Source organism: Musca vetustissima, unplaced genomic scaffold (assembly GCF_032173495.1).
Source record: "Musca vetustissima isolate MV318-11 ecotype Yass unplaced genomic scaffold, APGP_CSIRO_Mvet_v1 utg4171, whole genome shotgun sequence".
Lineage (NCBI taxonomy): Eukaryota > Metazoa > Arthropoda > Insecta > Diptera > Muscidae > Musca > Musca vetustissima.
In genome coordinates, this window is record NW_026879586.1 from 105,899 (window position 1) to 131,486 (window position 25,588).

At 33.7% G+C, this 25,588-nt stretch overlaps 2 protein-coding genes across 2 annotated transcripts in view; both read left to right on the forward strand.

The window, feature by feature from the left end:
- LOC133324543 (small ribosomal subunit protein uS14) overlaps positions 1–25,588 on the forward strand; it is a 133,849-nt gene that overhangs the window by 59,251 nt on the left and 49,010 nt on the right. The gene's annotated exons all lie outside the window — the stretch shown is intronic.
- LOC133324547 (DNA polymerase alpha subunit B-like) overlaps positions 1,176–25,588 on the forward strand; it is a gene marked incomplete at its 5' end in the record, with an annotated part of 32,212 nt that continues 7,799 nt past the window's right edge. Inside the window, one exon of the mRNA XM_061533388.1 lies at positions 1,176–1,249. Coding sequence (XP_061389372.1) covers positions 1,176–1,249 — 74 coding nt within the window. The remainder of the gene's footprint in view (positions 1,250–25,588) is intronic.

Genomic DNA, 25,588 nt, shown 5'->3' on the forward strand with positions numbered 1-25,588 from the left:
CGTTCAGAGGTGTTTAAAGCCATGCCTGCGTTTGGTATTCCTGCAAAATTAATTCGGCTATGCAGGATAACTTTGGCAGGCACAAGATCAGCACTTAGCCCTTTAATACCGAACGAGGATTCAGACAAGGTGACAGTTTGTCGTGTGACCTTTTTAAGATCCTGCTGGAAAAGGTCATACGAGAGCCAAAGGTGAACAGAAATGGCACCCTGCATACCAAACAACACATTTTACTCGCCTACGCCGATGACATCGACATAATGGGTCGAAAATTGAGAGCGGTCACAGCCACCTTTGAACAAATTGAAAAGAAGTCTGTCAATGTGGGTCTGGCAGTAAACGGCGAGAAGACCAAGCTGATTATATCAACGCGCAACTAAGTGTAAATAGGCGTGGATTTTTAAAAATATTTTTTTCGGAGGATAATAAATAGGCGTGGATTTTTAAAAATATTTTTTTCGGAGGGCTATAAATAGGCGTGGATTTTTTAAAATATTTATTGCAATCGACATATCTAAACTAAATGAAACTTAAATTCCTCCAAATCTATAAGCCCAATTACAGTTTTATTAAAATTTATTTCCCTAAAATTACACCTGCTTACAATGCTCTATTAACCATAACATACTTATTATATTTGTTTTGCTTCCTTAATCTGGAAAAAATCAATGCAGTGCCATTTTTTATACTTACCATCCTCGGCAAATCGACAGGTGTTAATTTTTCTTTTACCGGCCATTAGGGGAAAATTAACAACACTCACACAGAACAATACAGAAAAACGCCCATTACAATTCTATTACAGCAGTTCCATTTTCAATTATTTCTTGCAATGCAACTTGTTAGTGGGTAAACAAAAGAAAACGACGATTTAGCGAAGAAAAGGGAGGCAATTCTGAAATGTTTTACAATGGTCTTTGCCAGGTCTTTCTTTAAGTTCTTGCACAACATTTCATATTTTTGTTCTATTCTTTATGTACGTCGCTGTAATTGTTTCTTTTGTTATCGTCACTTTCAGGATATAGTCATCTATTGTTGAATTTGTTCTTTCATTCCTTCGTTTCTTCAATTCAATCGATTATTATTGATTCATACAACAGACATTTAGAGTTTGAATGACTGACTGCATTCGCATTCATTCGTTTATTAATGTTCTTTTTTGTTTTTCTTTACAGGCTAAAAGTGCTTTGGCTAGAACACCTGCTCGCCAGAACGAGACCCTCTTCAGTCCTGCCAGCTATTCACCAATGTAAGTTGTTGCTGTTTTTTATATTGTTATTTCTAGTCAGCTGAATGTTTTTCAATTTGACATCAAATGCAATTCCGTTTCCTTTATCATTTATTCCAATTTATTTGTTTGTTCATTTGTTTCTAATACTCTACATGGGGTATTGAAGACATGTGGGGAACATCAACGAATTTGTATTTAATTATTATATGTATTTAAGGGAAGGTGGCTAAGGGAGTTCTATATTCAAAAATAAATTACAGGTTTTTGAAAATTTCAAAAATTAATAATGTCTAGAACTTCTTTAATTATTGAATCTATCCCTAGCTATACTTCCCCCAATGAAAACATTTAATTAAAAAATTCCCCTTCAAATGTTAATGTTGTCAAAGAATCGTACAAATCATGTTTGTTTCTTAAGTCTTTCGATTTTACATTGCAACAATAGTGTAGAGTAACCACCAGTCGATTATTTTACTCAAATGTTTGTGGTAGCGAATAACTTCAATAGTGGCAAATCAAAAATTGATGACCACAGACTGACAATCAACCAGTCAACAGAAATTTTAGTTGTAAGATAGCATACATACGCATAGCATCTCCATTGTTGTTATGCTATTTTAAATCATAAATTTGCAACTGATCGTAAATACATGAAGATATTAAATGAAATAGCTAAAGTGAATATGAAAACATATTTGTACTCAATATGTGAGGAAATTTTAAACAACCATTAGATAGATGAGTTATGGTCAATATTAAATAAAAAGTGTACATTTTCCATAGCCTCCATCATGCCGTAGCCATCATTTGTCATTCCGTCTGCAAAACGAAACTAAAAATTCACCGCTGATCCCATAAAGTACATATTGCTACTATCCCTAGGATGTTTTATATTGATAATGAGATCTATCGGTTCAAATTTTACTTTTTTACATTCTCTTATCCCTGTACAATATTCTGATAAGATTTTGCTTACGATTAAATAAAATCTAAATGATAGATGATTCTATAAAAAATCTCACACCCGAAATCATTTACAATTTTTTATTTGTACGATTTTTTGTAAAATTGTTTTAGTCACTGTAAGCAAGTATATAAATAAACAGCTTTTGAGCCACCACACTGACTTGTAAATAACCAGTAAGGAAAGTAGTAAAGTCGGACGGGGCCGACTATATGATACCCTTCACCACTATGGATATATTAAACAGGACTATTAACATGAAATTGGATGAAATAAAATATGTGATATTTACCTAAATGTGAATCTACCTATATATCCATAAGTTATATAAATCGACTTCAATCAAATATGAATAGGTTATCTGTTGGGCTATGTCTGTACTTCTAGAAAACGCAACTACGTAATTATATGCTCAATTTTGTACGTTGTGCAAAATTTGATGTCAACCTGACTAGCATGAAGAGTTTGATGTCCAATTTACTTAAAATCGGGCGAAAATATATATGGAAGCTCTATCCAAATATATCGAAGGATATATAGGGACTTTGGTGCACCATTTACATGAAATCGGACGAAACTATATCTGAATCTGGGCCGATTTTCTCGAAACTGGGCAGACATCATTCTAGGCTCAATTCAGTACGTTATGCCAAATTTCCAGCAAACCGAAAGATATATAGGGACTTTGGGGCACCATTAACATGAAATCGGACGAAACTATATATGGGAGCTATATCTAAATCTGGACCGATTTTCGCGAAACTGGGCAGACATCATTCTAGCCTCAATTCAGTACGTTATGCCAAATTTCATGCAAATCGAAAGATATATAAGGACTTTGATACACCATTTACCTTAAATCGGAGGAAGATATATACGGGAGCTATCTCTAAATCTGAACCGATTTTCACGAAACTTTGCACACATCATTCTAGACTTAATTCAGTGCGCTATGCCAAATTTCGTGCAAATCGAAAGATATATAGGGACTTTGGTACGCCATTTACCAAAAATCGACCGAAACTATATATGGGAGCTATATCTAAATCTGAACCGATTTTCACGAAACTTGGCACACATCTTTCGTGGCTCAATTCAGTACGCTATGCCAAATTTCGTGCAAATCGAAAGATTTTCAGGGTCTAAAGTCCGTAAATCGGGCAAAAATATATATGGGAGCTATATTTAAATCTGAACCGATTTTTCCCAATTTCAATAGGGTTCGACCTTGGGCCAAACAAATGAGCTGTGCCAAATTTCATCCAAATCGGATCATAAATGCGACCTGTACTTTGTTTACAATTTATCATGGACAGACGGACAGACGGACGGACGGACATGCATAAATCGATTCAGAAAGTGATTCTATGCATATTCTCAAAAGGAACCATGGGTCTATCTCGATTATTTTTGCCTGTTACAAACATATGCACAAAGACATAATACCCTGTACCACAGTGTGGTGAAGGGTATAAAAACGTCAAATGTTCTTCGATAATCGAATGAAATAAGCCTTATTTTAGTCATTAATAGGCAAAATTTTATTCATTTCTGATGCAGCTAATCTTTTTTGAGTCGAAAAATCGTAGCCCTAAATACACTTTGTAACCGAAAAATATGCCACACTGAAGTATTGTTTTTAGACCCCGTGCTTGTTTGGACCAAATCCGTTTCAGGAAATAGGATTCGATTTACAAATGTCCGACCGTTTCTTCAAAACTTAAATAAACTACAAAAATGTGAAATATTAGTACACTCTTTCTGGAAACTATCAAATAAAATTATAACAGACTATCCGATTTGAACCAATCTTTGCACAACTGTATATATTAACCAAGCCTTTAAAATGTTGGTATATTTCTTCTACACAGAAAAAACATTTTTAATGAACATAATTTTAGTCACAGTTTTTATACCCTTCACCACACTGTGGTACAGGGTATTATGTCTTTGTGCTTATGTTTGTAACAGGCAAAAGGAAACGAGATAGACACATGGTTCCTTTTGAGAATATGCATAAAATCACTTTCTGAGTCGATTTATGCATGTCCGTCCGTCTGTTGGTGTTAAATTGTAAACAAAGTACAGGTCGCATTTATAATCCGATTTGAATGAAATTTGGTACAGCTCATTTGTTTTGCCCAAGGAAGAACCCTATTGGAATATATATATATATATATATATATATTTCTATTGGAATATATATATACTAAATTAAGTCTAGAAAGATGTGTGTTGAATTTCATGAAAATCGGTTCAGATTTAGATATAGCTCCCATATATTTTCGTCCGATTTAAGGTAAATGGTGCACCAACGTCCCTATATATATTTCGATGTGCACAAAATTTGGCATAGCGTACTGAATTAAGTGCAGAATGATGTGTGCTAAGTTTCGTGAAAATGGGTTCATATATAGTTTCGTCAGATTTTTGGTAAATGATGCACCGAGGAGCCTATGTCTGCTCCATATACACGAGATAAAATTGTGGAAAGCGCTCTGTGTTGCAGACTACCAAATGGGATATGACACGGTTGCTCAATTAGGTCCAGATTTGCATATAGCTCCACATACATTATTTTGCTCTATTTCATACAAATGGTAAACAAAAGAATCCGATTGACATACAATTTTTCATAGATTTCAGAATGGTATGTACATGGCTTTTTAATTGGTTGAAATATCTATGTAGATCACACATTTAGTTTCACCCCATTCCATTTCAATGGTCCTCTAAAGATTATATGTCTGTTCTGTTGTATATATTAGCATTTCTTGTATGTATCCAAAGTTGTGAAGGGTATCATATAGTCGGATCCGTCCGACTTTTGAACTTTAAAAAAAAAAACACTTCCACTCGTTCTTCGACAGTGTTTTGTTTTAGCATCGTCTTCAAAGTTTTGCAACCGTTAAACTAATGTTTCTTACAAACGCCGCACAGTGTCACGACCGCGGCCAAAAATGGTCAAAACAGAGTACCACGGAGGACAAAATTTTTGATGAGGATTGATAGAAAACACTCCAAATATAATAATTGAGAATATGCATAAAATCACTTTCTGAGTCGATTTATGCATGTCCGTCCGTCTGTTGGTGTTAAATTGTAAACAAAGTACAGGTCGCATTTATAATCCGATTTGAATGAAATTTGGTACAGCTCATTTGTTTTGCCCAAGGAAGAACCCTATTGGAATATATATATATCTATTCCTATTGGAATATATATATACTAAATTAAGTCTAGAAAGATGTGTGTTGAATTTCATGAAAATCGGTTCAGATTTAGATATAGCTCCCATATATTTTCGTCCGATTTAAGGTAAATGGTGCACCAACGTCCCTATATATATTTCGATGTGCACAAAATTTGGCATAGCGTACTGAATTAAGTGCAGAATGATGTGTGCTAAGTTTCGTGAAAATGGGTTCATATATAGTTTCGTCAGATTTTTGGTAAATGATGCACCGAGGAGCCTATGTCTGCTCCATATACACGAGATAAAATTGTGGAAAGCGCTCTGTGTTGCAGACTACCAAATGGGATATGACACGGTTGCTCAATTAGGTCCAGATTTGCATATAGCTCCACATACATTATTTTGCTCTATTTCATACAAATGGTAAACAAAAGAATCCGATTGACATACAATTTTTCATAGATTTCAGAATGGTATGTACATGGCTTTTTAATTGGTTGAAATATCTATGTAGATCACACATTTAGTTTCACCCCATTCCATTTCAATGGTCCTCTAAAGATTATATGTCTGTTCTGTTGTATATATTAGCATTTCTTGTATGTATCCAAAGTTGTGAAGGGTATCATATAGTCGGATCCGTCCGACTTTTGAACTTTAAAAAAAAAAACACTTCCACTCGTTCTTCGACAGTGTTTTGTTTTAGCATCGTCTTCAAAGTTTTGCAACCGTTAAACTAATGTTTCTTACAAACGCCGCACAGTGTCACGACCGCGGCCAAAAATGGTCAAAACAGAGTACCACGGAGGACAAAATTTTTGATGAGGATTGATAGAAAACACTCCAAATATAATAAATATGAAATTTTATATCGATATGTCAAGTAGTTTTGTCTCTACTCTAATCTGATAATTATTTATAAACTGATTTTTTACCATATTTTCGAAAACTGGGTGTGTTTTTCTCATGCTCAAATATTTGAATATTCAAATTAACGGTTATTATAAAAGTATTTATTTTGGTTGCTGTGGATGTAAAAACTAGGATTCGCTTTAGTTTGTATGTATATAGATATCATATGGTGTATACAGTCGTCCACACTTGTAGTACTTAGTTCATCAAATTTTTAAAACAAATTTTGAAATTAGTGGAGCAGAAAAAAAAAGTTTAAAAAAGGTTAGCTCTAATTTTTTTTTATTTGAGTGGTGAAAAGTGTGTTATTTAAGGAATAACAAAAATTAGCTGCGGAGTCCTGCGGTCCTAAGAGTTATTTAACTTTTTTGGTGACAACCTTATTAAAAAATATGGCATATTCATGAAATGGTTAGAAGCGAATGGTCAAATATGTTATGTATACAATTAAATAAGTTATTGAGGGTCAAATAGGAAGGAGAATATGTATTCAGAACATGGAAAAAATAAAATATTTTACATAAACTTTACAATTAAGTGGTAAAAACGTTATTCGTAGCGAAGATATGGGAGAATTGGTTTTTAAATATAGCTTTTAAATAAATGTTCAGTCAGTTTGAAGATTATACTTATTTATCAGATCATTTGAGACATAATCTTATAATCTAAATTTAGATGTCGCACATGAGTTACCTATGTGGAAAGTTCATACAGAAAAATATTAGTTCATGGCATGGGATATGCAAAGTGCAGTACAATACCTTTTTAGCGACTTTCTCACGCTGCTAACAAGTCATGCCAACAAATAATTAGTAGCAGCCCGAACTTTTGTTAAAGCCGAGTTAAATAAGGATTTTATTTAGAATTTTATATTACAATCCGACCTTCTAATATCCTTAAACAGCCATAAAGTAAAGGCCCGAGATTATAACGTGGATAATACTAAATCGTATATTTGGGAAGACAATATTTTATATATATCTCTGATGTGTGTTTTGAAAATTTGAAATTGATAAAAAAGTAATTTATTAGTAACTAAAGTATATCAAATATTTTATTATAATAAAAATAACAAAAATATTACTGATATACTTAATTTAGCTGCATATAACTATTTTATAGTACAGAAAGTTACATTTTTAGGGACTTTTGGTATGGTAGGTACCTGAAATATGGGCCAACAACTGAATTACAGCACCTATTACTTTCTTCGTCCAAATTTGATGTAATTTGGAAGAAGACATGAAAATTTTCCTGCAATTTGGATGAATATAAAAAATTTGTATGTCCAAAAAGCGGATTTTTCAAGACCCTTCGTATGGGAGGTATATCAAATCTTGGCCCAATCTACCCAGTTTTTGGTCCGTTGCTTTATAGGCATAAGTAAATGTAAATTGCCAATTTTCATTGAATTTAGTTGAATATTAAAGATTATATAGCCCAAAATAGTAAAATTTTCAAGACCCTTTGTATGAGAGGTATATCAAATCTTGGTCCGATCTACCCAGTTTTTGGTCAGTTGCTTTAGAGGCCTAATTAAATGTAAATTGCCAATTTTCATTGAATTTGTTTGAATATTAAAGATTTTATAGGCCAAAAAGGGTGACATTCTCAAGACCCATTGTATGGGAGGTATACGAAATCTTGGTCCGATCTATCCAATTTTTGGTCAGTTGCTCTTTAGGCCAATAATAAGCACATGTACCAAATTTCATTAACTTACGATAACTCCTTCTATTTTTGGCCGCTGTTTATATGAACTCGCGACATAGTGCGCCGTCTCTCCACTCGAGTGTGTAGTTAGTTTTGCATTTCATTGTTATTAAACACCGTTACTGACCATGGTGTTATAAAATTATTTAAAGTTTTGGGAATTGCATTCATAAAATGCAGAAACACTTTCAGAACACTATCCATATAATATACGAATTATTATTACTTATTTATTTTATTTATTTATTTTTTGTGGTACCTTTCCCACAGAGGTCTAATATTTTGAGAACGTGTAAATCCCATATGAAGTAAATGAAATATTAAGATTTCATCCAATATTTCATTTCATTATAATTTTTTAACAGGCCTAGCGTAAGTCCGAAGATGGGATTCATCGGCCCTGTCTAGCTCCCCCATTTATTGTCAACATCTTGAAAATTTTTAATCAAATATCAAACGAATAGAATGTCCCATTTGATCCAAAAATGTCAAACACGCCGCAATACTTTTAGCAAACCTAGATCAAGTCTGAAGTCAAAAGTTAAATTTCATTAGAACCAAATGTAGTAGCCGATTCGATCCATTGGTTGCACATCGTAATATTTTACCAAACCTATAGGCATTAAATCCGAAGATGGGATTTATAAGACATATTCCTCTAGTATCTTCCTCTTTGAAAAGAAGAACATATACTTAAAATTAAGTGAATAGTAAATCCTTGGACCAAACAGGATTGACCTTCATATTTATACTAAATATATATTCAGTTCACTTTTCGGCTATATAGCTCAATCATCTCTGGTATTTCTTCCACAAACTGTCACAATTTGTTTATAAATATAAATTTAACAAAAATGATCCACAACGACACTATCATCGTCAATAGTTCCCTGGATTTCCGCAAAGCATTGGCGAGGTAAACAACTGTCGTCAGTACCGACTGACACTATTTTACTTCTTTCTTCAACCTAGTTGACTCTACCCTGATATTTTTAGTTTCAATTGTTTTCTTGTTACCATAACTTATAAATACCGGTCGATCTTTGAGAATAATTTCCCATTTAATAGTTTAGCTACTTTATATTTGGTGCATTTTCCAAGCAAATTGTCTACATTTCTGGGCCGTGGTGGGTAAACACCTTCTTCACAAAACAATATAACATCACGTTCTACATAGTTATAATACAAAGACCAAATTTTTGCCTTCTCCCTATTGAGCCAAAAATTTTCTTCGAATTTTATATTCCACCAACAACATGACCCCTGGGATGGCTGTTGTAGAATTTTCTTGAACCGAGGTCCTCAATTAGAATTTCCCAGTAACCATAGTAACACTCGTAATTCCAAATTTTGGATACTATGCTTTCCTTTGTCTCAAAATAGGTCCAAGTTTTCTTCAAAAGCGATCGTTTCTAGGCAATTTTGATAGGGTTATTCATTTAATGAATTAACAACCAATGAATATGAACTAACCTAGATAATAATCAGGCGATGTCCCCTCCTTATTAGAATACCGCGTTGTCTTCTTTTTATTAGGAGACCAATTGGGCGCCATTAGTATTTATATTTACAATATCCGTTACATTCAATATCAACCTGAGAATCTTTTATCAGCATCTAATCATAATCCACAATATTTGAAGTTTATCTCCACCATTTGTCCGGCAATAATTCATAAATCATAAAAATATTTCCTTTTTCTAAATATCAGCTGCCTCCTTTTATCTACGCATATTCACATATTTAATAAATAAGCTAAACCCACACATCGATAGTAAACGAATATTATTCTTTCGGTTTGAAAATAAAAACACCGTTTACATCCGCTATTTCATAATTATTTTTATAAAGTTATTCTAATTCCAAATGGAGAGACTTCCCCTTTTTGTGATGTGTGTGAGTACAGGTATTTCCTTTACGCACAGCACAGCATCAACGAAGACCAGCCAAGAATTTCAAATCATCATGGGCCATTTCCTTTTATACCCGTTGTTGTTACATGGCAAGTAATCTGGTCTTAAATGACCGCACGTAAACTACGACGACGGAATCTACGGCGCAGACGAGCAGACACACAATTAAAAACCACTTCACTGAGTTGTTTCCAAGTCATTATTGACGGCCAAAGTCATCTCAATGGAAATGTTTCTCAGTTAAGATACTCCACATGTTGTGATCATCCTCTGATGAGGCTATAGGCCTGTTTTCGCAGCTACCCACCATCCACATCACAAATCTTGGTGTTGGGAATACAAAGTTGTTTTTCAACGGCAACAGCAACAACAACGGCATTTGCTACTTCCGGTGATGCCCAGTCTCAGAGCTACTTTGTTTTGTTTGGTTACGCAGCTGTAGAGCAAGTGTAGAACAACAATTTTAACTCTTTTACTATTACTTGTAATTTGGCAGTTGTGGTAGTTGTAATGGGTAATCACTTTCGGAGGAATATAAGATAAGGGCTAAATTAGAAAAGTTGGAATGTTGGAAAGTTGGGTGTCTTATAAAAAAAATTCTCAATGGATTATAACTTAGTTCTGTCCTCCTACAATTATAAGCTTAGTCCTGATTTACATAAGACCGTTTTTCGTTTGTGGGCGAGAGTGATAAAGGATTGCCATTCCCATGAACTCTCTCAACTATAATCTGTATAGTTTAGGCAATTAAAATTTGCCTAAATTAAATCAGGATTTATCAAATGTTTCTTTAATAAACCCATGCCAATTCTTCCATTTATTCTACTTCTCATAAGCCTTATTTAATAACCCTATTTGTCTCTACCTCTAAAAGTTATTACATTTGCTGCTGGTTTACACATTGTACATCACCTCATTCGCGAGAAAATAAAAAAACAACAACCCGACACACATCTCTCGTCTGGTGTGATGGGAAGCATTATCGGACATCTTCATAAATGTTGTTATTACAGATTATTAACGTTATTAATCATTCGGCTAAAAGTCGCAAAAGTAGAACTTAAAAAACTAGTCACTAATATTTTTCATATACATCTACATACATACAGATGTATGTAAGTCTGAACTAAATATGGTACATAGACTCCAGTGTCTGTTGTTGCTCATTTTATAATTGCTTAAATACAGGTTTCGGCAAACAATTCTTATTGGATAAAATCGGAATTTCTTAATGGAGCTTAATTCGCTTTTATGTGCAAAAGAAGAGGAAGAGCAGTAGAGATATTTTAGACCAGATACAGAGAAGATGATTATGTAATATTAATTGTTATTATTTGAGTTATATATTTTTTAGGTAAATGCCAGAAAAATTACCTTTCTGGGACATTTATATTTGAAATATGATCTATAGATCTTATAGGATAATATATATTTATGAACCCCCCTTTTGATAGGAACCAATTCGACTCATATAATGATATATGGTTATGCAGTTAATTTTTAAAACATTCTTGAAATGTATTATTCCTATAACATACGCGTCTGTTGTCTGGTGGACAGCAATGGATAAAAAATGTAACGAAAAAACTTTGCAGAAAGTTCAAAGAACGTGTTGCCTAGGAATATGTGGAGCAATGTGTACAACACCAACTAGGGCTTTGGAGACAATATTATATATACATCCAATAGACATCCTAATAAAATATGAAGCGGCGGTTGCAGCTTAAAGACTTAAAGAAATGGACGAGTGGATAGACACAGGACACAACACATCGCATAAAAACATTTTACAGGCAACAAATGAGTCGACATTCAATATCTTTGATTCAGATCGTATACCTGAAACGAGAGTAGTGACACGGTGCGTAACTATAATACCAGATAGAGAACAATGAAATAGCGGAACACTAGTTCAGATGCCGCCTGGTAACTGTTGCTACACGGATGGCTCTCGACAAGGAGGAAAAACTGGACTGGGACTTTTATCGAAGAACCGAGTACCGACATTTCTCTTCGTCCTACAGATCACAGCACGATCTTACAGGCGGAGGTTCAAGTTATAACAGAGTGTCTTAACTGGTTAGTTTCAAACCAAAGACAAAATACAGTAAATATTATTACGGACAGCAAGCAAGCTATAAATGCAATATCTTCCAGAACAGTTAAATCCAAAATTGTACTGGAATGTATAAAAACCATTAATGATTTCTCACAACAAGGACCTGCACGAATTATATGGGTACCGGGTCACCAAGGAATCATAGGCAACGAGATTGCAATCAACTTGCCAGGAGTGCCATTGCACTACCCACAATAGAGGTGTATACCGCCAAACCCTTTAGCGAAACACGCCAAGAAATGAGGGAATGTGCACATGAGACCCACAAAACCCTTTTAGGATAATGAGGGGACAGGAAAAATCACCAAAATCTTATGGGGCGACCCAAGTGAAGACAAAATTAAGCAAATCCTAACGCTAAACAAAAAAGAAATAAGCCAACTGACGGGACACCTCGGCCTAAAGGCACATCTACTCAAGATTGGATGCGAAGGAAGTAACGAGTGCAGAGCGTGCATGCCTTCGGAGACAATTCTTGGGAAATGACACTCTACACGGACTAAGCGATCTGAGGGGGTGTGAATGGAAAAGACTGCAGGAGTTCGCAAAAAACACGGAATTCATAAGGAATCAAACCCAAATGTTTTTCTTAATTAATATACACTTTCACCAATTCTTGATTTGTACTTTCTCCGCACATCTAGAGCGCACAAAAGGCCTTCTATGGCTTAAATGTATGTTCTTCACATGTTGGACATGTGGTGGTATCATCCATCCCTCTTTTCAATCTAACCTAACCATTATTCCTATATCAGGCCTATAGACTTACGATTTGTAAAGTTTTAAACCATTTGTGTGAAGTTGGGATCCAATCAGAAACTCAATAAGCTTCGTGTTAGATTTCCACACGTTTACAAATGTTTATCCTTTATTGGGGAGTTACTACAAAGAGTGGGTTTATAATTCCATTTTCAGATTCAAACAAAATTCGACAAAAACCTTTTGATGTGCACAGTCGAATACTCCGTTCGCATTAAAAGGTATTTACATATTTAAAAAAATGAACCCTTTGTGGGGGAGATACTTGAAAGAGAAGACAAATAATTTCTTCGAACACGATAAAGTTTTAGTAAAAATATTTAACATTTCATCCCTATGGCTGCGTGTATTAAAATTGAGTTTTCTAATAAGAAATATTTTGTTTAAATTGAATTGAAACAGTTTTGCCCGCGTCTAAAAAATACATTTTCTGGTATGAGTCAAATTGGCTCACTTCCGTAGGTATATAATCAACGTCCGTATAAATAGATTTATAGGTCCAAAAGAAAATACAAAAATATTTTTTGAAATTTTGCACATTCGTTGTTATCACTCCTAGGTTTTTTGGTATTTAAACTGGGATTTATCGTTCCACGTTTCCATATAGCAATTCCATTTTCGTGTTATATGGAGCATCTCTATACAGAAAATAAGACATTCCAGAACGGAAGCATTTTTGTATAAGTCCACCTTTTTATATAGCCTCTTATATGGAGGTTTTTGTAGCATTTTCAAGTAGAAGAGGTAGTCATTTTTCTTTCCGGTTACCTGGATGGTGGAAAAGCTCTGCAGAAAATTTACAATATCCGTGATTTTGGCATAGCCTCATATAAAGTCCCCGCTATACTTTTGGTACTTTAAGGGTTCCATCCGCATTTGACAAATGAATATGATGTAAACATTTTAATATAGCCCCTTTAGCTTCATTTTCGGCATTTAAAGGTTTTAATCGGATTTTCCCAACGAAGTAGCTGTTGTTTATAATTCTGAACTCCAGGAGGATGAACAAAATCTGTACAGGAAATTTTTGATATAGATCTATGCTTTCAGTCCCTTATGTTGGTTCAGCTCCATTTTCGACATTTAAAGGTTTTTACATATTTTGTAAACGAAGATGATTTCATATTCCCTATTTTCGATATTTTAAACGGGTTATCCGCATTTTCAATCCGTAGGAGATGTTACTAGGCATTCCGGCATCTTGGATGGTTAAAAACCTGCAATACAGGTCCATGTTTTGGCGAGGCCATATTTATGAACTCGTTCGATTTTTGTTTTTTAAAGCTTTTTGTCGTAGTTTCCAAGATCTTGGAATATCTTGGATATTTTGAAGTTTTTAGGCGCATTTTACCACCGAGGTAGCTGTAATTTGGCATTCTGCGTTCATAGAGGGTGCGAAAATATATTTGCAAGACATTTTCGATATAAAGCAATATTTTGGCATGTCCCACATAAAGTTCACGCAATATTAAGAGCATTTTAAGGGTCCTAGGCGCATATATATTCCTACTGAATTTGGCATTGCAGGTTTTGGTAGGAGAACATACTTCTTCCCAGCATATTCTAGATATAGGTTCAAATTTTTACATATTCCCCATTTAAAGATCCCGTGTTATTCATTTTAGGCATCATCATGATCTACGACTTTCCAATGGAAGTGGCTTTAATTGCATTGAACATTATTTATCGACACAAAACATCTTGTCAATATAGTTAATAGTTTTGGCATATGCTGAAGACCGTAACCGAGTTCTGTAACATTGGCATTGCCCTCATATAAATGTGCCGACCTATATCGGGTACATCTCGGACGAACTTAACTACGTTTTTACTACTTTTTGGATTACACAGTGACCCAAAATCGACCTTATGATCGGTGTTTGAAAATTCCCTATGAGGATAAAAGCTCTTTGGTAGTATATTAAGTATCCAGAAGGACAAATTTGTCATATATCAAGAAACTTTTATATCTTTGTATGCGGCTATTGCTTGTTATTTAGTTAAGATGACATTTCAGTCACATCGAATAAGGAATTTTTTTTTTTTAGCAACTAGAAAAATGTAGTTTATTACAGTTTTAGATTGAGTCCCCGGCATGAAATCGACATTCGTGTGTTTTCAACGTCCTTTTCCTATTTTATTCGATCATAATTTAGAAATCATTAAGTATAAACGTTGTTAAGTTCGGCCTGTGACAGTATTTGAAAATCGGAAAAGAACGAATGAAGAGTATGGGAGTAAAGGAACGAGATCAGAAAAAGGAACTATATTAATTAAAGAGCTGGAACTAGTCCGATCGTTCCTTTCTAAATTACAGCCTATAAGGTTGGAAAACCTGTCCAAAATACCGAATATTGGGTAGTACCGTTTCATTGGTGGTACCCTGACTAGGGTACCAGTGAATTGAACATCATAGTATTTTCACCAAAAGATGGTTTTTTCAAATGTTTCAAAAATGTGCAAATGTCATATGAAATATCATATTAATATAATAGAGTATCCGATTATTATATATGTGGGCGATGTCGACTGTTACCTTCTAGGAATGTGGCCTCACTATCGAGTTGATACAGACATTATGACAACGTTAACATTCTCTCTCGTCATTGCGTACAAAAATCCAAATACCAATCCAATCAAATCCAGAAAAATGTTTAACTCCATTCTAAAATGGAAGTGATACAAATTAGTCGTTAAATATTGAAATATGCAAGAAATTGCATGTAAGTGTCAGTGTCATTACGATAAACTGCAATATCAATTGCTTGTTTAGTAGTTAAATCCTGCTAGACAATAGACATTTTTCTTCTTGTTGTTGTAATTATTATCCGGCAATGGTCTATTGTCGTCTAAGGTGCTAGCGGGAAAACACCCAGTTTTTTGTTGATGTGTTGTAAGCGTTAGTTTGTTTTAGTTAACATGCCACAGTCAATTAGATATAAATCAGGAAAATGATAGCACTCATATATGGAATGATAGAAATTATCAAAGTTCCAAAGGAACTTCTCTTTGCTACTATAAAATTGCAAACAATGTCATCTAGTAGAGGTTAAGGCAACATATGTGTCTCTAATATTAAATGTATTTTAAAAATGCAATAGTAATTAACAATGTCCTCGAATCATTTATTCAATTTAGTACCTATATTAATTTTCATCACTCCAAACCGTTCTACACTTTTCTTATTTGTCTCTCTTTCCCCTCCCTATGCCTCTCCTTGTGCTGTTATGTTTTGCATTGTTAGCTGGCTTTAATTTATGTTCAATTATCGTTTTATTGATTTTTAATGTGATTTCTTGTAATTTATATAAAAAATGCTTGGCTGGCTGCTCTACATTTTCTATTCGATCGATGCCAAGCAATTTGTATTGGGTGGTGCTATAAATTAGAATAACAATAAATTATTTTCCTAAAACAAAAACAACAAAAACAATAAAACTAGTTAGATATATCAATTGATGCCAAGACAAAATGTTTTGCGGAAATATTGAAATTCCCAATAAGTTATTGGTTTTTACCGAATTAGTGGATTAACCCATATTGGAGCCAGGTGTTAATATTTTTTTCAAATTGTTCATTGATAATCGCATTAATAAATTGTAATGTTTTTCCGCCTGCTAAGTAGAATGAAATGTAATTGTTGTGAAATAAACTAGAAATTCCTATGAAGTTAAAAGAAATACAATTGTGAAATTAGGAAAAATTATATTGTTGGAAAAAATAATTGTTATATTTATGAAGAGATTTAAAAGAGCATACATGAAGATCGGTAGGTTCGAAAATAAAAACAGGTGGGATATCACATAACATAGGAAGAGGTACCAAGTACCTGAAATGTGCCTAGGATCACCCGGAACATCAAATGAAGTAACTTTTATTACAAAATGTGATTGGGACTTCGTTTGGAAAATGCAAATACCTAAAACTAGGTGAAACCATAATATGTGGAAAATGTAAAAACATGGATTTATACTGGGGAAATCGTAAAAATACAACTCTGTAAATGCATATAAATCGGTATTTTATTCATTTCAAATGTTTTTTTTAAGATTCAAAATAATATTTTTATTCTGTTCCATAGTATCAAGGGGCATAGAATTCTGTCTCTTTTCCGAAATCACAATAGAGCGTTCCATACTAAAGGCAGAAATTTTATAGTACTCACAGGATGTTTCCGATGCACTATGGGCCAGATATTTCATTTTTTGGTCATAATTTGGCAGGTTTACGAAATAAATATCACATGGCGACGCAGATTACGACTCGTAAAAATTCGATCGAAAATGGCGGTCAATTTTTTTATAAATTGAATTAACCAAATTTTTATTATTTTTTTACACGTGAGTGAGCCCGATCGGTTCACTCAAAATTCGAATTGTACCAAATTTAGTACATATAAGTACGAATTTCCAAATCTACCTACCTCATTTACAAATTTCATGTTGCAACTACATTTCAAATTTCAGGATGCCAACTCCATCCGTTCCTCCAAATTCCAAATGTATACAATTTAGTACCATCCAGTACACATTAATATAAATCTCCATAAATCCCTACATCATGCAATCCAATAGAAATCTTATTTTCCAACCAGCTCCATCGATTCACAATCAACATTGTACTGGTAACTTCAAATTCCTCGATACCAGCTCCATCCGTTCCTCCAAATTTAAATTGTACCAAATTTAGTAACAATTAGTACTTTTGGTATACATGAGTATTTCAAATTTCAATCCGTTCACATGCTACGAAATTGTAACAAATTTAGTACATTTTAGTACTTTCGTATTTATAGTTCAAATCTCTATACCCATATTCAAAATTTATGACTTCTAGCTCTACTTTTCGTGCCATTGTAATACACATTTTCAAACCCCAGCCTTGTCTGACAGTAAGTCAGTCAATTACTATAGTATTTTATTAATATATATATATATATATAAATGTGCTGTGTAAATGGCCACAGATGAGACAGACATGTATAATCCTTATGTTGCCAAAGAGTCAACATTTTGACAATTTTTAGATCTCTTACGAATCGCATTAAGAATTCGAATTGACCCAAATGAAATAGATATTTCTGTGGGCTTATTTAGTGCCTTATAATCTTGATTTGTTACCTTCACATTGTTCCTTCATAGGTGCACTCGCCTGCCGGAGCAATTCAAGCAAGCTGACCACACCTCACGCCGATTGAGCAACATATGCTGATAAATTTAGAACTAGTGATCATGTTGTGCCCATTTCAGCACTGATTTTCCAAATAAGTTGATAATAATTTTAGTTGCTGTTTTGATTGAAACCACCGATACAACACGACTGGAGTAAAAATTATTTTCTTTCAAGCCGATTTTATATCGTGAATGTGTCTATTACACAGAAAAAAGTTAAAATTGTTAATATCGTGAGAAATCCTCAATTTTTTCCAAAAATAATGTAAACTATTTTCCTACTTCGCTCTGCTTGCGAAACTATTTTCCTACTTCGCTTTACTTGCGCACATTGATTCATTCCTCTCTCTATTCTTTTTGGCAAAAACAATTCGATCGTTGTTCGGCTGTGTTTTGTTTTGGTATCGGCCACCGCCTCACACAACCACCCTCCCCATTCACTTGATTGTGGTTAGTTTTGCATTCCATTGTTTCTTTATATCAGACATTCACCATATGCGAATTGGGGTTTTGCAATTCGCATATGCATTTCCCAAATTATTTCCATATAAATGTCAAATACAATACAACAAACAAGTCTTGATATGAGCAACAATTGGTCAAATGGGACAAAACAAGAACATTCTAGTAAATAAATGAGAAGAAACTAGGATGTCAACAAAGAAAATATAACATAAAATCAAAAAGACAAAGAGTTTCTGTGTCATATAAAACCCGCCACGAATATACGAATAATTTTTTCTGTGCAATTTCCAGTCAACTTTTCTTTACATTTTTAATAAATTTCCATGGTACAATTATAAAAGGTAACAGCAAAACCCAGCTGATTTGATTCCAACGTAATACTACACCTTTTTCACATGTTATTCAAAACATATTAAATGTAATTCGAGAATTCTATTTGTAATTCGCAACATACAATTTGCAATTCGAGAATTCCATTTGCAATTCATAACATATCAGTTGTAATTCGAGGATTTCAATTGTAATTAATAGAATACCTTTTAAAATTCATAGAATTCCATTTAAAATTTATAAACTTCCATGTGAAATTCCAAGTATTGCATTTGAAATTCATAAAATTTCATTTGAAATTAATAAAATTTGATATTTGAAAATATTCATTCGAAATTCTTAACATTTGATTTGAAAATCATAACATTTCATTTGTTTTTTATAACATTTTCTTTAAATTCGAAAAATATTATTGGTAACACACAAGGAATATCTATGAATTCAAAATGAATTGTTATGAATTTCAACTGAAATATTTTGAATTACAAGCGAAATGTTATAAATTTCAAGTTGAATTCTTTGAATTATAAACGGATTTCTTCAAATTTCAAATGAAAATCTACAAATTTCAAATGGAAATATAGCAATTACAAAATATATTTTTTTAAATTTCAATTGAAATTTTTTGAATTTCATATGAAAAGTTTATAATTACAAATGAAAAGTTGTGAATTTCCAATTACATATTCGAATTACAATTGAAATGTTATGAATTGCAAATTGAGTTTGTTTACAAATGAAGTTCTCGAATTGCAATTGAAATGTTTTGAATAACATTTGAAAAAGTTGTAGTGTAAATATGAATGTGTGAAATTATGTTTTTAAAAACCACCCAACATGAAAATTGGGAACGCGTATTGGGAAGCAAATCTTTCTTTATGGAATAACTTGCAATTCCCAGCATTTTCAAATGTGTTACACATATAAGTGGCAATTGCTCAATTTTAGGAAAGATGTGAAAGCGATAGAAATATAAATTTGATAGATTTTCATTCATGATTTTCAAATTTATTTTGAAGATTCGAAAATATTAAAATTTCAAAATAAATATAATTTTTGATAATTTGTTTATTTGTTCACATTTTTCTGTCAAATGACGTTGACACTAGTATAACTTACAACAACAAATTTCCATGTGGTTGTTGTATCGTCTGTTGCACCATGATAAATTTCGAAGGTGGTATCATTCTTCGTCTGTCCTACATCGCCTTAAAATGAAAAGGAGATATAGTACTGGTGCGTGAAATTATAATTTAGCAATTAGTGTTTTAAGGAATGGAATCGATAATGGAATCCATTTCCATTCTTTCGGAAGAGACTTCATTATTTGAATATAAGAACTAACTAAAAAACTTATTAAATATTTTATATAACACATATGGTATGTTCCCGTACTGCAAGAATCTACTACTTTTTACTACGATAACGAATTTTCCTTTATGATATCGAAGAAAATAGTAAAATCGACCACACTCGCCTCTTGCAGTACGGAACAGACCAATATTCTCATTTTTTCCTTTAATTCCATACATTTCCCGTTTACATATCATAATGTAAGGTTATGTGCTCTTACCACATATACATAAAATAATTTATAGTCCACATGGCCTAGGTTGTTTGATATGTCCCAAAACCACAATATGTATGCCAATATCTGACAACCATTCAAAGTCATACCAAAAAGAAAATTGTTGAACACCACAGATTTGGGGGTAACCACTCTCTGGGGGTTATTGTGTTAAACCTTGTCATGGAGTTTCATTTTTGGTTTAGATTTTTTTTTTTCGAAAAAATATCAAACAAAAGCGCGCGATTTTTTCTATCCTACCCCACACCGTTCTTTCTTCGATAAAATGTTGCTTATGGAAGGAAGCCTACCAGGCAAACACAAAATATTTCTGTAAATATGTATATCTTTGATAGGGAGAAAAAATAGCTCTACTCTATCGCGTTTGTCGTCTATTTCGGTTTGTGTTTCGTATGTATTTGTTGTATTTTTTGTTGTTGTGTTTGTTCCTTACAAAGAAAAACGTTAACCTAAGGTGATTTTTAATTCAAGATACTCGGAGGAGAAATCACTCTATGGAGGTTTTTGTTAGTTTTTCTTACAAACATTTTGAACAATTGGGGACTGTTCCAGATTTAAAAAATAATTTGTAATTGATCTTTAACAATAGGATCTGAAGAAGAAAAATAAGTTTCAGCCATAAAAAATTCTTGGAAGGATTCTATACTTTTCATAAATTTTCGTTAGCCTCATATATTTGAAATCTTGGTGGCATCGACATTAAAAAAAAATACTAGTTAGTTCGCAACCACTGAAATATGCTCTAGAGGGCTTAAGTGGCGAACAAAGTTCAATAGTCCAAATCGAAGCTGCTGCATCGTGTCCCCGAATAGTTAAAAAATTGTAGAATTTCCAGACAAACCCTGAAGGGATTTTCAGATAATCCTCTATAAGGATATTGTTTCTATGTTCACGCACATACCCACCCTACCATGGTCACTTATTTCCTCATATACTCAGTTTACATGAACCACCCTCGCCTCTAAAAAATCACAACCCATTACCTGAAACCAGAAAAGTTTGGCGGAATAAAGGGGTTTTGAAGGAGTTACATCGATTGACCATATAGTATAACTTACGAGTTTTTATTTTTCTTTTACCGCAACAGTTCATAATTCCATTGCCTTGCAGATTATATTTTCTCGCTAAATGTCTACTCATTGCAATATTTTTAGGGACGAACAACAGTCACATTTGCAGTCATCCCAACATCAGCATCCAAACCACCAACACCATGCCTCCAGCCCCATAGCATACCAACTATACCCAAACCATGGTGAGGTATGCACGGCACGTATGTTGGACTCTTAAGAGTTGGTGTTGAATCGTGTTCACAACGTGATTACTGGCTCATGTTGTGTTTGTATGTCTATTTGTGTGTGTGTCAGTGAGTGTGGTGCCACATTTAGTGTGCAATTGTAGCCGAAAATCACGGTGAGTTTTTCTGGTGTTTGCTTTAGGGGGAGCCATTATGCAATGTGTTGGTGTTTTTTGGGTTAGTTGTTACGATTCGGTTGGTGGCGTTTTTTTGGTTGCCTCCATTGCAACTAATGCAATAGATTTTTCGTAGATTTGTTGCATTTGATTGCGGGATGGGGGCCTGAAAAAGAGGGGCCTCAATGAAATTGCAAATGAAGCTCAATCCAAATTGAGGATTTAATGTTCATGCCAAGAGATTTGTTATTTTTTTCGAAATACTTAAAATCTGTTGACAAAGGTAGTGTCAAAAGAACCTCTATCCCCTGAAATCCTAAAATGATTCAATTTATCGATTTGTATTACAATTTCTTAAGTATAGACTTGAAAAAATGTGCACCTATGAAGGTCGGGGACACTAAATAGAGGTTGTTGCCGATGAAAATATCTAACATTTTGAATAACCGTAAATTGAAATTACGAATATTATTTGCCGCAGAAGGATCAGGCGTAATAAACCCAATATGTGACAATGTATTTAACCATCATTGTGTATCGTTTCAATATTCTACAAAAATGTTGCTCATGACATTTAAGGTGGGTTTCTCAAAGTCAATAAATCTATATTTATGCAATAAATTAAGTATGCATTCCTTATTATGCTGAACAGTCGGATTCGTTCGAATTATTTTTTTAAATTTGTAAATCCGTCCGGTGCAATAAATTTAGCGCGTCTGTTTACTAGCTTTCGAATAATATGCATATAAAACCGGGTTTATTTCTGAATATCTGGATCAAAAATGAAGAAAATCGATTTGGTTCTCATTTTATTTATTTTTTTTTTTTTTTTTTTTTGTGTATGTATGTATGTTTTTATACCCTGTATGTTTTTCCAGCTATGTTTTAAGGGTTTTATAGTCATGTGTGGTCCCATGACTTTATAACGCTGCGAAATATTGGTCCTAGACCCACCGTTCCACATAATAAGCATGATTGTTTTAATGATTTGCATTCTATGGGGTATATATTTTCTCCTGAAAGGCTAAGACCCGAGGAGTGGACTGTAAATCGAAGTGGAGTACTTTGATACCATTTATGCTGTTGTATGTTCTCGGGTGTGATTATAAGAAGATATTTCGGGACCGAAAACTTTATTTTTATCTAATTTCTTTTCGCTCCTCACGCAGCAATTACCAGCCGAACATACAAAATTGTTTATGGAGAACGCCAGCTGATCAATTAATTCGAAAGACTGTCTTGAATATTAAGTTCAATATTTAGCGGGTCAGATGGACCACATCTCTAATTATGATATAAAAAATGGGATTTATGGCTCATAGTACATGGTTAACACCCAAATTTCAATATTTTGGTGAGTTTGGGCGAGGTCTTCAACAAAATTAGGTGTAATGTTATATTTTGTATTTACATTGGGTAAAAAATCTCCCTACCAAGAATGATCAATATTTATCCAAGATCAAGTAGCCCCCGGTCACATAACGTTTAGGCATTTTGATGATTTTGGGCACGCTTTTCAACCGTATTGACTCTAAGTTGTGCTTGTGTGCATTTTAGTATTAGAAGTGACTGTAATTTTTCATTCCGGTACCTTGGTGGCTAACAACTTATTTACAAAACATTACCAATAAGAGTTGCACATAGCGCCCATACCAAGTCCCATAATTTTCGGTATGTTCGGTGTGCTGGCTCTATTTTCCAACCTGAGCGTCAGAAGTTTGCTATTTCGTTTTGTACTGGCAGCAATTTACCATGGCATAAAAGTTCTGATCTATTTTAGGGCATTTTGAATGTCCATCTCATGATTGAGGGTATGAAAAATTTGCTGTGGCTGAACTTATGGCCAATGAGGTTATATACAATCTGATACGGCAAAAATGTGCCTCATCGAAATATTGGTTTTAGATCACATGTTTCTTTGGACCAAATCCTTTTGGAGTCGATTTACAAATATCCGTCCCTCAGGCCGGCTTGTGCGCACTATTAGTCTCGAAGGTAGTAACCGATTGCATTCAAACTTTGCACATCGTAATATTTCTTCCAAACTTTAATCAAGTTCAAAGATGGAACTCAACGGTCCATTCCTTCTGATACCTCCACACACAAAATGGTAAAAAAAATTGAGACAAATGACTATCCGATTTGATATATACTTTACAAAACGAAAATCAATTTTTAATCCAATCTCAAGATAATAAATTGTCTGATTTTATACAAGATTAGGTCTATAGAGCAATCTCATTTGGAACCTCTCCAAAGAAGTTGGTCCACTCCTTCTGGTACCTTCCCTACAAAGTGTCACCATTTTGAAAATTGTTTTATCCAATATCAAGATAATAGAGTGTTTGATTTTATCCAATATGGGGTCATTCTAGTACAACCCCCACAAACTCAAAATTGTGAAAATTTGTAAATCTCATATAGAGGGAACGGAATGTCCAATTCTATCCATACTATGTACATGGTAATATATTTACCTAACATAGATCAAGCTTGAATATGGGATCCGTTGATCCAATCCTTCTGGTTAGTACCTTCCCTACAAAGTGTCACCATATTGAAAATTTGTTAAAACAATATCTGGAACCTCTCCAAAGAGGTTGGTCGATCTCTCATTCTGTTACCTTCCCCACAAAGTGTCACCATTTTGAAAATTCGTTAATCCAACACCAAGATAATGGAGTGTCTACTTTTATCCAATAACCTCATCTGGAACCTTTCCAAACATGGCCAACTTTTTGAAAAAATACATAATAAAAAAACTACATGCATAATAAAATCTGTGGTTTATTCCGTAGACCTCCGCAAAACATAGGCTGAGGATAGAGAACATGTGAAAATAGTTCTCCAAACTTATAGACCGGTATATTACAATATATAGACCTCGTATACTTCAGAACTCAAATAGATTTGAATACTAAACGTTTTATACACAAGAATTCAAATTCCTACTAGAAAATATTATAACGAAATAATGACAGTCCCAGCCAAATTTCGATACATTATACAAAATTGTGGTGTATATTACCTTTAAAGGCCCCGCTAAACACAACTTCTATTTCAACACCTAATTTTACAAATCTTTGTGCAACAAACCAAAGACTAAAACTATGCCACTACCAGAAAACAAAAAACAAAACTGTTTCATGCACAATTTTTTTCTTCTAAATGCAAAGAAAGCTTTAGGCGATCTTTTGAACCTTCATGGTGTTTGTCCATTTTTTGGATACAAAAAAAATATTTTTTTCTTTTCTTTTTCAATTTTGTTTGCTAAATTTATCCACTAAAAGTCATATCATGATTATAATTTGTGTGTTTTTTGGTGCAGCAACAGCCAGCCAGCCGATGAAGAAGAAGAAGAAGTATAGCCATCGAATTTAGAAACAAATGACAATAGAAGCTGCAGCAGCAACAACAACAGCCAGCACCAACAACAAATTGACTGTTGTCATGGCACACGAAAATGTTAAATAAATAAACGTGGCTGACTCCTTGTGTGTGTGACCACAAAGTTTAGTGACATAAAGAAAAAAATTTAAATAAAATCATCGGCTTCAGTATAACTTGTAGGGGGGAAATAAAAACAGACCTCTTCTTACAATGGTTAGCAACAGCAACACTACAAACACCTTTTCCATTTTTCAAAGCTCCCCACAACAAAAAAACACAAAATCGAAAACAAACTTTAAACATTTCTTATTTAAGTTGTTTTTTATTTGGTTCGCTTGCGATGGCCCAACTCACGGTGAACTTAGCTACAAAAACACCACAATTTTCATAGCAGCGAGGAGGTTACTCTCTACGATAGCCTCAC